Genomic DNA, 16070 nt, shown 5'->3' with positions numbered 1-16070 from the left:
TACAAGTAAAACAAACCACCAGTATGCATCAGAGTTAAAAGATAAATTCCTCTCCAAGTACTGAGCCCATTAGTTTGCAAGGGAGAAGTGAAGAAATATCGAAGTAGTGAGAATGAGTGGTCAGGGCAAGTAGGACCAGAAGGGGATGTGCTTTCATGAAGTGAACGTGAAGAAAGGGCCTCAAGATACAGACGTGATTAACTTCCTCCATATAGTCCCTCGGAGAAGGCAATGGCACCCCACTCCAGTGTTCTTGCCTGGAGAATCCCAGGGATGGGGGAGCCTGGTGGGCTGCCTTCTATGGGGTTGCACAGAGTCGGACACGACTGAAGCGACTTAGCAGCAGCATATAGTCCCAAGGGTCACTCTTTATATTCTTTTCCATCACCACTCAGCCAGTATTCTCTCAGCAAGAGATCCTGGTAAAAGACCCCCAGCCCCTCAAACACACACACACACACACACACACACACACACACACACACACACACACACACACACATTCTATCCTTCTCTTCATTATTTCACTCCATATTACCATATCATTTATATATGAACTGAACATTTACATAATTGCTGAATTTTTTCTCACTTAAAGTACAACTAGTCTCTGGACAGAATTTTGTTGTTGTTATTGCCTTCTGACTATAAATAGAATCAATTGATGGATAATCAGAAGGAAACTTGATGACTTTTTTCGAGTGCAGGAAAAGTTCTATAGTTTATTGTTGATGTCCGGTCCTATCATGTCTGACTCTTTGCAATTCCACTGACTGTAGCACGCCAGGCTTCCCTGTCCTTCACCATCTCCCAGAGTTGCTCAAACTCATGTTCATTGAGTCAGGAGTGCCATCTCGTCCTCTGTTGCCCTCTTCTCCTCCTGCCCTCAATCTTTTCCAGCATCAGGGTCTTTTTCAATGAATTGGCTCTTTGCATCAGGTGGTCAACATATTGGAGCTTCAGTTTAAGCATCAGTCCTTCCAGTGAATGTTCAAGGTTGATTTCCTTTAGGATCGACTAGTTTGATCTCCTTGCTTACCAAGGGGTTCTCAAAAGTCTTATCCAGCACCACAATTAGAAAACATCAATTATTCAGTGCTCAACCTACTTTATGGTAGAGCTCTCACATCCATACATGACTACTGGAAAAGCCATAGCTTTGACTATATGGACCTTTGTCCACAAAGTAATGTCTCTGTTTTTTTATTTTGTCTCTGCTTTTTAACATGCTGTGTAGGTTTGTCACGGTTTTTCTTCCGAGGAGCAAGCATTTTTTTACTTTGTAGCTGCCGTTACATTCACTGTTCATACTGATTTTGGAGTCCAAGAAAATAAACTTGGTCACTGTTTCCATTGTTTCCCAATCTATTTGCCATAAAGTGATAGGGCCGAATATCATGATGTTAGTTTTTTGAATGTTGAGTTTTAAGTCAGCTTTTTCACTCTTCTCTTTCACCCTCATTAAGAGACTATTCCCTCTTTGCTTTCTGCCATTAGAGTGGTATCATCTGCATGTCTGAATTTACTGGTATTTCTCCTGGCAAGCTTACTTCCTGTTTATGCTTCATCCAGTCCAGCATTTCACATGTTATATTCTGCGTATAGGTTAAATAAGCAGGGTGACAATATACAGCCTTGATGTACTCCTTTTCCAATTTGGAACCAGTCCATTGTTCCATGTCCAGTTCTGTTTCTTCTTGACTGGCATACAGGTTTCTCAGGAGGCAGGTCAGGCGGTCTGGTATTTCCATCTCTTTAAGAATTTTTCACAGTCTGTTGTTATCCACACAGTTAAAGACTTTAGTGTAGTCAAGTTTAATTTAGAATGTGCAGATTCTAAAAACACAATTGCAGTTTCTACACATTAGTTACTTAGTATCAGATGGAAATAAAATATCACATTTTCAGGGATAAGTAAAACAAATACAGTCAACCCTTCATATCCATGGTTCTGAGTCTGTGGACTCAACCACCATGGACTAAAAATGTTTCTTAAAAATTCAGAAACTTCCAAAAAGTGAAACTTGAAACTGCCATGCAGTGGCAACTATTTAAATGGTCTTTATGTTGTAATTACAACTATTTACATGATATTTACATTGTATCATATATTGTAATTACCAGAGATGATTTTAAAATATATAGAAGGATGTGTGAAGTTTATATGCAAATACTACACCACTGATATAAAGGATTTGAGCATTTATGGATTTTGGTATCCCAGGGACAGAAGGGGGATGTTGGAACCAGTTTCCCACAGAAACTGTATAAATTTCTGCGGACAGCTGTGTAAATTTTTTGAGGGAAGAAATAAATATTTTCCCACCCCTATTTTTCATTCATTGTGATTCTCAAATGGGCAATATTATTTTCTCAATGATACCTCATAATATGCTGACATACTTGCAAGTTTATCTCTTATCTTAGAAAGCAATTTTGGAGGGGGTTGGTAAAGAACAATTAAATTAACTGAGCTATTATATGCTTATTGCTATCACTTCTTTGAAACAATTTTCTCCTTTCAAAGTTAATTTATAATTTATTTTAAATTTTCTTAATATTTTTACAAACATGACCCTATTCAATTTGTTAAACATTGGTATAATTCATATTCTATTATATTTACACTTTTTTTGTATTAACTTTAAAATATAAATCTTCCCATTTTCTTGCAGGTAATTTCAAATCTCAGTTTACCAGAAAGTTCACAGAGAGCACATCTGTTTTCTTCAGAAAGGGATCAAGGTCTCATCTACATAATAAATGATAATTTGGTTCACATGTTTTGTTTAAGAGTGAACCATACATCTTGAACTTCTGTAGAATTGTTGGACATGCGTCTATACTTAAATATTTTTCCATAATACTTTTGAAAGATGCTTCCAAAAACCTAGTATGTTGGTCTTTTTTTAATCTACCACTCCTAGATATTCTCTTGATGAGAGAAGGCATATTTAATTTCTCTATTGGTTATTTTATTATTAACTTTTTCTCTGTCAATAGGAAATGGGATATTCATTTGTTTCCTTAGACATTTTTTAGAAAACATACTTGAAAGTTAAACATGTTTCTGATTTTTAGGAGATTTACACTTCTGGCAGATATCTAGATAGTTGCTATGTCACTTTTATCAATATTTTCTACACTTTTCTCAGACTTACTGATTTATCTACTCTGTTTAGTTTTTGTGCTCTCTGCTTGTGCAACTGGTTGGTGATGTATGATCCATAAAACTTTATTTTCTGACTCTCATACCTTCTAACGGAGAAGGCAATGGCACCCCACTCCAGTACTCTTGCCTGGAAAATCCCATGGACGGAGGAGTCTGGTAGGCTGCAGTCCATTGGGTCGCTAAGAGTGGGACACGACTGAGCAGCTTCACTTTCTCTTCTCACTTTCATACATTGGAGAAGGAAATGGCAACCCACTCGTGTTCTTGCCTGGAGAATCCCAGGGACAGGGGAGCCTGATAGGCTGCCGTCTATGGGGTCACACAGAATCGGACACGACTGAAGTGACTTAGCATAGCATAGCATACCTTCTAACTGAACTCAAATGTTTTTTATCACTTGCACATTATGTATTAAGTGTGTAAAGTCTTTAATTACTTTGAAAGACCTGAGATTTACTCTAACAAAAGGAGAAAAACTCAAATTGATGAGTTGTATTTATAAATACTTACTAGAATTTTTTGATAATGCCCATGAATAAGGATACACTTTCGGTAGAAACTAATTAAAACGAATTTTATATTTCTTTTATTAAATGTATCCCCTTATTTGGGCTTCTTTAGTGGTTCAGATGGCAAAAAATCTGCCTGCAATGCAAGGAGAACTAGGTTCAATCCTTGGAGAAGGAAATGGCTAACCACTCCAGTATTCTTTCCTGAATAATTCCATGGACAGAGGATCCTGGTGGGCTATGGTCCAGGGGGTCGCAAAGAGGTGGATATGATTGAGCAACAAACACTTCCACTTTCAATCCACTTGTTTAAATATGTTTAAAACATATTAAATCCATTACTTATAGAGTATTTTCTTAGGAAAAATAGTGTCAGAAATTTATACAAATAACATAGTTTTCTATTTGGGAAATGTGCTAACTCCATCTAAGACTTAAATTAAAATGAAGAAAAAATTCTATGGAATGCATTGCATCTTCTTTAAAATTAATTGAATTTGCTCTACAATATGATCTTAAATGATCATTGAAAATAATACCAACTTTTGTTACTTAGTTGAAGTTTAACTTTGACAAGTAGCTGAAGAATTGATGCTTTTGAACTGTGGTGTTGGAGAAGACTCTTGAGAGTCCCTTGGACTGCAAGGAGATCCAACCAGTCCATTCTGAAGGAGATCAGCCCTGGATTTCTTTGGAAGGAGTGATGCTAAAGCTGAAACTCCAGTACTTTGGCCCCCTCATGCAAAGAGTTGACTCATTGGAAAAGACTCTGATGCTGGGAGGGATTGGGGGCAAGAGGAGAAGGGGACGACAGAGGATGAGATGGCTGGATGGCATCACTGACTCGATGGACGTGAGTCTCAGTGAACTCCGGGAGTTGGTGATGGGCAGGGAGGCCCGGTGTGCTGCGATTCATGGGGTCGCAAAGAGTCGGACAGGACTGAGCGACTGATCTGATCTGATCTGATCTGTACTATTAATAATTGGATATTTTGTGGGCAGAGGTTGGTGTTATGTAGTGAAATATTTTCTTTTATATGTTATGTTTTCTAAGTTTACTTATAAAAAATACAGAGGAAAAATTCAATATGAATAAGACAGAAAGAATTCCCTTTGCTATTTTTCAAACTTCCTAGTTATTGGCACATCTTAAGTATTTTGAATTCACTCTACTTGAGAAGTGATTTAAAATTTCATGCATGCATGATTTTCCTTTAAAATTTTTTCATAAAAACATATGCAAAAGATTTTTTCCAGAGTAGGAAAATATATTAACTCAGAGAAATATATTTTTGAAGTTTATATTGATACCTGAACCAACCAGAACTCTACTATTACATGTGGTTTGAACCTCTGCTTTCAGAAAAGACCAGTCTCTGTCATAGCCACATGCTGCTATATTTAAATGCACAACATCCATAATAGAAGTGTCTGCAATTCTAAAAGTAATTGTCATAGAAAGAGGAACTGTTGCAATACAAATACAATAGGAAAACCTATTTCACAAATCATTATTTGAATAGTTTCCTATTCCAACTCTGCCTCAAAATATACAGTTTCTCCAGAAATGGTACAACACTAAGATTAAATGAGCCAAAATCTGTAAAATTAAGTAACAGAAAGATTAAGACCATTTTTCTCTGTAATGGGTTGCTCATAGAACTGAATGGGTAATGATTTGTTTAAATACAGGTGTAATAAACAATATGTAAACATGATGTTTTTATCCCCTCAATGAAAAATCTAAATTCATTTTGGTAAAAGACTTGGAAAAATCTCAGATACAATAAAGAATATTTTCCTTATAGTGACAACTAAAATCATGTGATACTGTGATAGTAAAGACAGCAATTATATTAAATGTGAATATAGTGCTTAAAGAATGCAAAGTAATCACATAATTTAATTTAAATATATTAGAACATTATCCTTAATGGTGAAAAATTGAAAGCATTTCCCTTAAAGTCAGGAGCAAGACAGGGGTGCCCATTCTCACCACTACTATTCAACATAGTTTTGGAAGTTTTGGCCACAACAATCAGTCAGAAAAAGAAATAAATGGAATCCAGATAGGAAAAGAAGTAAAACTCTCACGGTTTACAGATGACATGATACTCTACATAGAAAATCCTAAAGATTCCACCAGAAAATTACTAGAGCTAGTCAATGAATATAGTAAAATCAATGAATATAATATTTGCAGGGTATAAAATTAACAAAGAAATCTCTTGCATTCCTATACACTAACAATGAGAAAACAGAAAGATAAATTAGGGAAACAATTCCATTCACCACTGCAATGAAAAGAATAAAATACTTAGGAATATATCTACCTAAAGAAGAAAGACTTATATATATAGAAAACTATAAAACAATGATGAAAGAAATCAAAGAGGACACAAATAGATGGAGAAATATACCATGTTCATGGATTGGAAGAATCAATATAGTGAAAATGGGTATACTACCCAAAGCAATCTATAGATGCAATGCAATCCTTATCAAGCTACCAATGGTATTTTTCACAGAACTAGAACAAATAATCTCACAATTTGTATGGAAATACAAAAAACCTCAAATAGCCAAAGCAATCTTGAGAAAGAAGAATGAAACTGGAGGAATCAACCTGGTGGAATTCAAGCTCTACTACAAAACCACAGTCATCAAGACGGTATGGTACTGGCACAAAGACAGAAGTATAGATCAGTGGAACAAAATAGAAAGCCAGACATAAATCCACACACCTATGGACACCTTATCTTCAACAAATGAGGCAAGAATACACAATGGAGAAAAGATAATCTCTTTAACAAATGGTGCTGGGAAAACTGGTCAACCACTTGTAAAAGAATGAAAATAGAACACTTTCTAACACTATATACAAAAATAAACTCAAACTCGATTAAAGATCTAAACGTAAGACCAGAAACTATAAAACTCCTAGAGGAAAACATAGGCAAAACACCCTCTGACATAAATGACAACAGGATCATCTATGACCCACCTCCCAGAATATTGGAAATAAAAGCAAAACTAAACAAATGGGACCTAATTAAAATTAAAAGCTTCTGCACAACAAAGGAAACTATAAGCAAGGTGAAAAGACAGCCTTCAGAATGGGAGAAAATAATAGCAAATGAAGCAACTGACAAAGAATTAATCTCAAAAATATACGAGCATCTCCTGCAGCTCAGTTCCAGAAAAATAAATGACCCAATCAAAAAATGGGCCAAAAGAACTAAACAGACATTTCTCAAAAAAAGACATACAGATGGCTAACAAACACATGAAAAGATGCTCAACATCACTCATTATCAGAGAAATGCAAATCAAAACCACAATGAGGTGCCATTTCATGCCAGTCAGAATGGCTGCTCTCCAAAAGTCTACAAGCAATAAATGCTGGAGAGGGTGTGGAGAAAAGGGAACCATTTTACACTGTTGGTGAGAATGCAAACTAGTACAGCCACTATGGAGAACAGTGTGGAGTTTCCTTAAAAAACTGGAAATAGAACTGCCTTATGACCCAGCGATTCCACTACTGGGAATACGCACCAAGGAAACCAGAATTGAAAGAGACACGTGTACCCCAGTGTTCATCGCAGCATTGTTTATAATAGCCAGGGCCTGGAAGCAACCTAGATGTCCATCAGCAGACAAATTGATAAGAAAGATGTGGCACATATACACACTGGAATATTACTCAGCCATTAAAAAGAATACATTTTAATCAGTTCTAATGAGGTGGATGAAACTGGAGCCTATTATACAGAGTGAAGTAAGCCAGAAAGAAAAACACCAATACAGTATCAGTTCAGTTCAGTTCAGTTCAGTCGCTCAGTTGTGTCCAACTCTTTGCTACCCCATGAATCACAGCACGCCAGGCCTCCCTGTCCAACACCAACTCCTGGAGTTCACCCAAACTCATGTCCATCGAGTCGGTGATGCTTTCCAGCCATCTCATCCTCTGTCATCCCCTTTTCCTCCTGCCCCCAATCCCTCCCAGCATCAGAGTCTTTTCCAGTGAGTCAACTCTTCGCATGAGGTGGCCAAAGCACTGGAGTTTCAGCTTTTAATTGCTGCTGCTAAGTCGCTTCAGTCGTGTCCAACTCTGTGCGACCCCATAGACGGCAGCTCACCAGGTTCCCCGGTCCCTGGGATTCTCCAGGCAAGAACACTGGAGTGGGTTGCCATTTCCTTCTCCAATGCACGAAAGTGAAAAAATAAAGTGAAGTCACTCAGTCATATCCGACTCCTAGCGACCCCATGGACTGCAGCCTACCAGGCCCCTCCATCCATGGGATTTTCCAGGCAAGAGTACTGGAGTGGGTTGCCATTGCCTCTCCACCAGTACAGTATACTAATGTATATATATGGAATCTAGAAAGATGGTAACGATAACCCTGTATGCGAGATAGCAAAAGTGACACAGATGTAGAGAACAGTCTTTTGGAGTCTGTTGGAGAGGGAGAGGGTGGGATGATTTGGAGAATGACATTGAAACATGTATATTACCATATGTGAAACGAATCGCCTGTCCAGGTTCCATGCATGAGACAGGGTGCTCAGTGCTGGTGCACTGGGATGACCCAGAGGGATGGTATGGGGAGGGAGGTGGGAGGGGGGTTCAGGATGGGGAACACATGTACACTCATGGCGGATTCAATGTATGGCAAAATCACTATAATATTGTTAAGTAATTAGCCTCCAATTAAAATAAATAAATTTATATTAAAAATATATATTAGAACTTTGGGGTTTCAAGCCTAGCAATTACTTCTCAAAAATAATAACAGTTATATTTTTTAAAAAAAGGCTTCCCAGGTGGTACTAGAGGTAGAGAATATGACTGCCAATGCAGGAGACATGAGACACAGGTTCAGTCCCCAGGTTGGGAAGATCCCCTGGAGAAGGAAATGGCTACCCACTCCAGTATTCTTGCCTAGGAAATCCCATGGACAGAGGAGCCTGGTGGGCTACAGTTCATGGGGTCACAAACAATAGCAATGTAGTGGTATCACCACTACTATTAGTAGCACTGCTATTAATAATGAGTATTTAACTTTATCAAAAATTTTGTTTCATCTATCAAAATGAGTTTTAATTTTTCTCCTTTCCAATTTAAAGTATTACTTTTTCTGGATTCTCTTTGACAATATTTTGTTTATGATATTTCTATGTTCATGAAAGAGAATATAATTCAAATTATATCCTTACAAGTTTTGATTTCAAACTTTTGTTATCACTATAAAATGAGTAAAAAACTGATTGCCTTTTTTTTTTTCCTTTTTGATACAGTATATTTTGATTATAATTCCATGGAAATATTTTCAATTTATATTACTTTATTGGCTCATGCTTATTTAGAAATGACTTAAATTTTGGTGGAGTTTTTCTAGTAATATTTTTGAATTAGTATCTAACATTATTTTATTGTAATAAGATGAAGTCAAATATTGACAATTACTAAAACTTGCTTTGTGCTGCTGAATATGGAAGAAATTTGGTCAATATCTATGTAAAATTTTAACCAATGTAATTTAAATTTGTTCACTGCAATATTATGTATGTGTTAAACAGTAATGCTTGGTTAATTGTGGTGCTCAAATTTTTAGCTTATTTACTAACATTTTATATTATTATTCTATCAATTTCTTGCAAAACCATACTAAAACTCACAATATAATAATGGACTTGTATATTTTTCTTTATTTTACTATACATTTTTACTTTATTTATTTTGAAGAAATTTTGATAAATATATAAAATTTAAAATTGTTTCTGTCTATTGCATTGACCCTTTTTATATTAATAAGTGTGCTTCTGTATATTACCAATATTTCCTTGGATAATTTGTATCTTTGTATGTGTGTATGTAGTTGGTGAGTATGTATGTGGCAATTATGCAAGTAATTTCTTGATTTTTCTTTCAAGCTTTTTACTATATTGACTATGGATCTCTTATAAACAACATTAAGTTGACATTTTTTCTTACCTATTATGAGAATAGATATTTTTAAAGTATTTTGGTTATGTCATTTTAATATAAATGCTGACATATACTTCTTTAAGTTTACATTATTTTATTTAATTTTTATTTTTCTCCATTATGAGAAACACTGGGCTGGATGAAGCACAAGCTGGAATCAAGATTGCCAGGAGAAATATCAATAATCTCAGATATGCAGATGACACCAACCTTATGGCAGAAAGCAAAGAAGAACTGAAAAGTCTCTTGATCAAAGTGAAAGAGGTGAGTGAAAAAGTTGGCTTAAAACTCAACATTCAGAAAACTAAGATCATAGCATCTGGTCCCATCATCCATGGCAAATAGATAGGGAAACAGTGGAAATAGTGACAGACTTTATTTTGGGGGTCTCGAAAAATCACTGTAGATGGTGACTGCACCCATGAAATTAAAAGACACTTGCTCCTTGGAAGAAAAGTTATGACCAAACTAAACAGCATATTAAAAAGCAGAGACATTACTTTGCCAACAAAGGTCTGTCTAGTCAAAGCTATGGTTTTAACAGTAGTCATGTATGAATGTGAGAGTTGGACTATAAAGAAAGCTGAGAGCCAAAGTATTGATGCCTTTGAACTGTGGTGTTGGAGAAGACTCTTGAGAGTCACTTGGATTGCAAGGAGATCCAACCAGTCCATCCTAAAGAAAATCAGTCCTGAATATTAATTAGAAGGACTGATGCTTAAGCTGAAACTCCAAAACCCTGGCTGCCTGATGCGAAGAACTCTCATTGAAAAGGACCCTGATGCTTGGAAAGATTGAAGGCAGGAGAAGTGGATAACAGAGAATGAGATGATTGGATGGCATCACTGACTCAATGGACATGAATTTGAGTAAACCCCAGGAGTTGGTGATGGACAGAGAGGCCTGGTGTGCTGCAGTCCATGGGGTCGCACAAAGTCAGACACGACTGAGCCACTAAACTGAACTGAACTCATTCTATATTTATTATCTTATTTATTATTTTTTTAATTACCATGATTCTACCTAGCTATTATAATTTTATGTACTAAACCTTTCCCTTTTATTTTGCTATCTTGTGTTAAAAGACAAAACTATATCTTAAGGGCAAATATGAAAATTTGTAACTTTAACTTTAGCTTTAAAAATTTAAAGCTTTAAAAATTTCACAGAATTTTCTGGGTTGTTTTGGAAATATTAAATTGGTTATATATTTTATTAGGATTACATCTTAGTTTTTAATATGCCCTTCTATAATCCTTTAAAATAGATCCTATATAAAAATAATTTCCCTGTATCTTTGTAGTGTAAAATATAAAGAAATTAAAATAAAGCCACATGCAACAGTATTGTCACTGTGTAAATTATTTAAATCAATGAATATTTTAATTAATATTAGTTCAGCTCAGTTGCTCAGTCGTGTCCGACTCTTTGCCACCCCATGGACTATAGCACGCCAGGCTTCCTTGTCCATCACCAACACCCAAAGCTTACTCAAACTCATGTCCATTTAGTGGGTGATGCCATCCAACCATCTCATCCTCTGTCATCCCCTTCTCCTCCCACCTTCAATCTTTCCAAGCATCAGGGTCTTTTCCAATAAGTCAGTTCTTTGCATCATGTGGCCAAAGTATTGGAGTTTCAGCTTCAACATCAGTCCTTCCAATGAATATTCAGGACTGATTTCCTTTAGGATGGAGTGGTTGGATCTTCTTGCTGTCCAAAGGACTCACAATAGTTTTCTCCAACAGCACAGTTCAAAAACATCAATTCTTCTGTGCTCAGCTTTCTTTATAGTCCAACTTTCACATCCATACATGACTACTGGTAAAACCATAGCTTTGACTAGATGGACATTTATTAGCAAAGTAATATCTCTGCTTTTCATGGTTGCAGAAATTAAAGTCACTTTTTGGAGCCCCAAAATATAAAGTCCATTTTTTCCCCATCTATTTGACATGAAGTGATGAGACCCGATGCCATGATCTTAGTTTTCTGAAAGCTGAGTTTTAAGTCAACTTTTTCACTCTCCTCTTCACTTTCATAAAGAGGCTCTTTAGTCCTTAAATTTTAATTAATGTAATAAAGGTCAAAAATAAAACTTTAAGATCACTTTATTTAGGAATATTTTAAATTATAATTTCTATTATGTTAGTTACACAGACTTTTACTATTTTGTCACTTAAAGTTATAGGTTTTCTACAATCTATTATAATTCAGTAGTTTATCAATTACCCCAAATGTAAAGAGTTTTACAGGGGCTATTCACTTATCAATAATTTAATGTTACCAATATAATTACAGATTGATTTGGTCTTTAAGAATTCTTGCTACTTTAAACTGCCAATTTGATTACCTGCCCTTCCCCCCCCCCCAAAAAAAAAAAAAATCATTAGTATGTTTATTATGGTAAGAAACTTTCTTTCTCTCTCTCTCTCTTTTTTTTTGGTCTAAATATGAACTTTTGTTATCTTTATTTTTGAGGAATATTTTTTGTAGGAAAATAATTTATGGTTGCCAGATATTATCTTCTGGCTCTTGGGAATTATCTTCCCCTAGGGAGGGATTTTATCTTCCTGATTAAATAATCAGCTTTTAAAATTGTCTTTTAGAAAGTTTTGAATATTCTTTTTATATTCTGCATGCTAATCCTTCATTGAATAAATGGTTTGGAAATATCTTTTTTTACTCTATGATTTTACTTCTCATCCTCTTAATGTTCTTTCAGAAAACAGAAATGTTTAATTTTGATCAAGTCAAATTTATTGACTTTTTGATTATGCTTTTGGTGTCATCTTAGGACCTCTGCCTGGCATTACATGCATTTTTCCTTAACAGTATAATGTCTCTTTTCACTTGATATTTAAAATTTTAAGCTTAACTTTATTTTTGAAATTTTATTTCAATTTATCTAGGTTAAGTTATTTTTATAAACAGTTGCTCAACTTTTTGTTTTTCTCTGTTTCTTGAATTCTTGATTTTATGTTTGCCAACAGTATGGAAAATCTTTCAGTCATGATTGCTTCAAATATTACTTCTGCCCAGTTTTCCTTTTTAATATCCTTCTGAGAATTGGTTAATTTGTATATTAGATCTGCATGTTCTATGTTTTTCTTATTCTTATTTATACTTTTTACCTTCTTGTCTTTCCATTCTTTAACATGAATATTTTAATCGAATCTAATTTGCAGTTCTCTACTTTCACTATTTTCTCATCAGCTATGTCTAATCTGATGCTAGTAAAAATTGAAATCCCATGTTAAATGACTTTTTTTTTAATCTAAAATTTCTATTTGAATATTTAACATTTTCCTCTTCAATTGTATTTGTATAATATATGCTAAGAAAATAATTTTAGAGTGTGTGAATCCATTTCTAGCACTATTGAAGTGTGATTTGGTAAGTAAATCATTTTATATATGTACCACAAAACTCTGCTTTTTTTTCACATGGTGAAGTGGAAAAAAAAATTAAGCACCAGAAGTGATAACCTTAGTATATTGCTAACAGTAAAACAGATAACCTGTTAATACCTAAAAATAATACAATTTTTAATCATTTTGTTCCTCACTTTCCTGTGAGGAATGGACATGAGAAAACTTTATTTAAGCTTTATATAAAGAGTCCTGCATTTATACATATGTAAATATGTCCTCTGGAGATATTAAAAACATATAAGCAGTGATTACTTTAACAAGCCATACCTGATTGTCCTTATACACAAAAACACAAGGCAATGTTTCTCACAACCATAATTTTATCATGTTTCAAAATGATTTAAAATAATTTTGTATGATATATTTACTCTGGTTTAACAAATCAGTGAAAGGGGTTATCTGACTGAACTAGATCCAGACCATTTTGACTTCTTTTGATTCATGTGACAGACAGACGTCAAGGTGTCCATCATGGAATCCATGCCTCATTGTGATCCCTTTCTTGAATTCTAGGTGTGTCTTGTTTCCTGCTTTTGACCAACAGAATATGGAAATATGATATATCACACTGGTAACACCACATTACATTATATGAAACCGTCAGACTCTTCAGAATGACTCTCTGTTTATTTGAAGTGGCCATATTGGGAAAGCCTATATGACAAAAAGAAAAGAAAAACGAACACAAAATGAACAACAAACAAACAAGCAAAACCAACTGTGGTGGCCTCTCCAAACTCTGGGGAACACTGAAACTCTCAGGTCTGCAGCTGAGAGTAACTGAATGCTACCAACAGCCATGTGAGCATGGAAGAGTTCTCCCAGCCTCAGGTAAGAACACAGCTTGATTACATCTTGTGATATTCCTACAGAGACTGAGCTAAGCTGTGAGCAGAATTCTGACTGCAGAAACTATGGGATGCTAAATAGGTGTTTGAAGCTGCTAAGTTTGTGTAATTTGTTACATAGTAGAGAAGACAGAGGCACATCCCCTTCCCATAGCCCACTTGTTTTATGGGCATCAACAATACTAGTCTCCCTATGGAATCACCATGCTCCTTTATCTGGCTGCCACGCTACATCCAGATGCAGGTTCCAAGTTCCAGTTCTTCTGTCCATTCTTCATTCTCCCTACCTTCTCAAACATATACATTCTTCATGTTGAAACCTAATCACCTTCTTGTATCAATATTACTCAATGGCCACTGTATGTTGCTCCCTCATTCTCTCCAAAATAGACCAGGCCATTCTCTTCTCCCCACTCTAGTTTATAAGCTTCATCAGGGCAGGAAAGTTCACTGTTTCCTCCTCACTTAATGCAGGGCTGTATGCAAATCATTCAGTATAATTTTATTGGCATAAAAAATACATGCATGATGGAGTTCATTTGTTGAATTACATTTGTGATCCAGAGAACATTTATTTTCTATGGTTCTCAAAAAATCTATTTGGTACTTAAAGCTTTATAAAATTATTTGTATTAAGAACAAAAATAACACTGAGGGATTTTTGAGGATTATACCTAAGAATAATAGAAACAGAGCTGCTTATTTTTCTTCCATTCAAATTATAGGAAGGAAACAATTAACTTACCTGACCAGGCTTAGAATTTTCACAGACAACAATATCATATTCCCTGGCAAGCTCGGGTGGATTGTCATTGACATCCAGAACTCTAATACCCACTGTGACATGGCTCAGCAAGCTCGGATTGTCTGCAAAACACATAGGGATGCATTTAGTATTTCCATGCACACTTTAGAGACTTGATTTAAAACCAATCTCCTTAATACTGTAGCTTGTCACTAGCCCCACATGCTGCTGCAGGACTTTTGGCAAAAGACAACTTTATGAAGGCACTCTTTGTTAGAACTCATTAACTTACAGAAAAATGAAAAATGTACACCATGGCATGACATGAATGCTAAAATGATACTTTGTCATATCAAGGAAATTACATGTTATTCAGGAACTGGAGTGGGAGAAAGTTGTCAGAACTCACTGTATGCTGTCAAAGTCCAAGAGATGAACAATTGGTTTCATCATTAATCTAAGAAAAGCACAGTAGTTGGAAAAAAATAAGATAATCTTTAAAACATTCAAGGTTTCAAGTCTAAATCAACTTGGAGAAAATAAAGTTCTTTACACAAGGATAAAATTCTTATAGGACAATATATGCAGTCTGCAGTGTCAAGTCATACTTGGGGAAAAATAAAAAGAATAATTTAAATTGGAACAGCATAGAATTCATATAAAACCCTGATAAATATCAATATATTAGAGCTACTATTTTAAAATATTTCTAAAGTGCAGTCTTACCATTTTTCAATAGGTTTATTAGTTATGAGATATAAGAAAAGAAATGTTTGGTTTATTTATATGTCAAAGCTAAAAATATAGAATTCATAATGGAAAAACTAATGAGAAGGCAAAAACAAAACATATTAGGAAAAAAGGATAAAATACATATACATAAAATACTAAAGAAAATGGATATTTAAGTTATCCATTATTTAATTATCCATTAAGAAAATGGATGTATTACACATGACATAGGTGCTTTTAAAAAAGTAGGAAATCAGAGTGGTACTACAATAACTAAAGAAGATAAATTCTTAGGTTAAAAATAGTTTTCAAAGATAAAGTATCAGTCCTAGATAATTTTACTTAAAGTTAAAGAAAAAAAATATCTTCAACCTTATAAATCTTTTCCCCAGAAGACAAAGGATAAAATATGCTACAACTTGTTCTCTGTGGCCAGTAAAGTTTTACTATCAATATCAGATACTCCCACTCATGAGAGGTATTATCTGTCAGTGGATTAAACAAAATAATACCAAACCCATTATAGTGGTATATAAAAGAAAATCTATTATTTGTTTAGTTCCCGGAATGTTTCTTAGTTCATCATTAAAAAAGGAAACAAAGAAGGAAGGAGAGAGGGAGAGAAGAAATTAGGGATTTTT

General features: G+C 34.9%; 1 protein-coding gene across 7 annotated transcripts in view; it reads right to left on the bottom strand.

The window, feature by feature from the left end:
* CDH18 (cadherin 18) overlaps window positions 1-16070 on the bottom strand; it is a 1273978-nt gene that overhangs the window by 42169 nt on the left and 1215739 nt on the right. For 6 of the 7 annotated variants that reach the window (XM_070774814.1, XM_070774815.1, XM_070774813.1 and 3 more), the window contains one exon: window positions 14698-14819. In XM_070774814.1, coding sequence (XP_070630915.1) covers window positions 14698-14819 — 122 coding nt within the window. Of the gene's footprint in view, window positions 1-13360; window positions 13759-14697; window positions 14820-16070 lie in introns of those variants that run through there. The other variant, XM_070774819.1, reaches the window with a different exon arrangement.

This window comes from Bos indicus, chromosome 20, assembly GCF_029378745.1.
Source record: "Bos indicus isolate NIAB-ARS_2022 breed Sahiwal x Tharparkar chromosome 20, NIAB-ARS_B.indTharparkar_mat_pri_1.0, whole genome shotgun sequence".
Taxonomy (NCBI): domain Eukaryota; kingdom Metazoa; phylum Chordata; class Mammalia; order Artiodactyla; family Bovidae; genus Bos; species Bos indicus.
The sequence above is the reverse complement of the archived record's forward strand: the minus strand, read 5'-3'. Positions and strand labels throughout refer to the sequence as shown.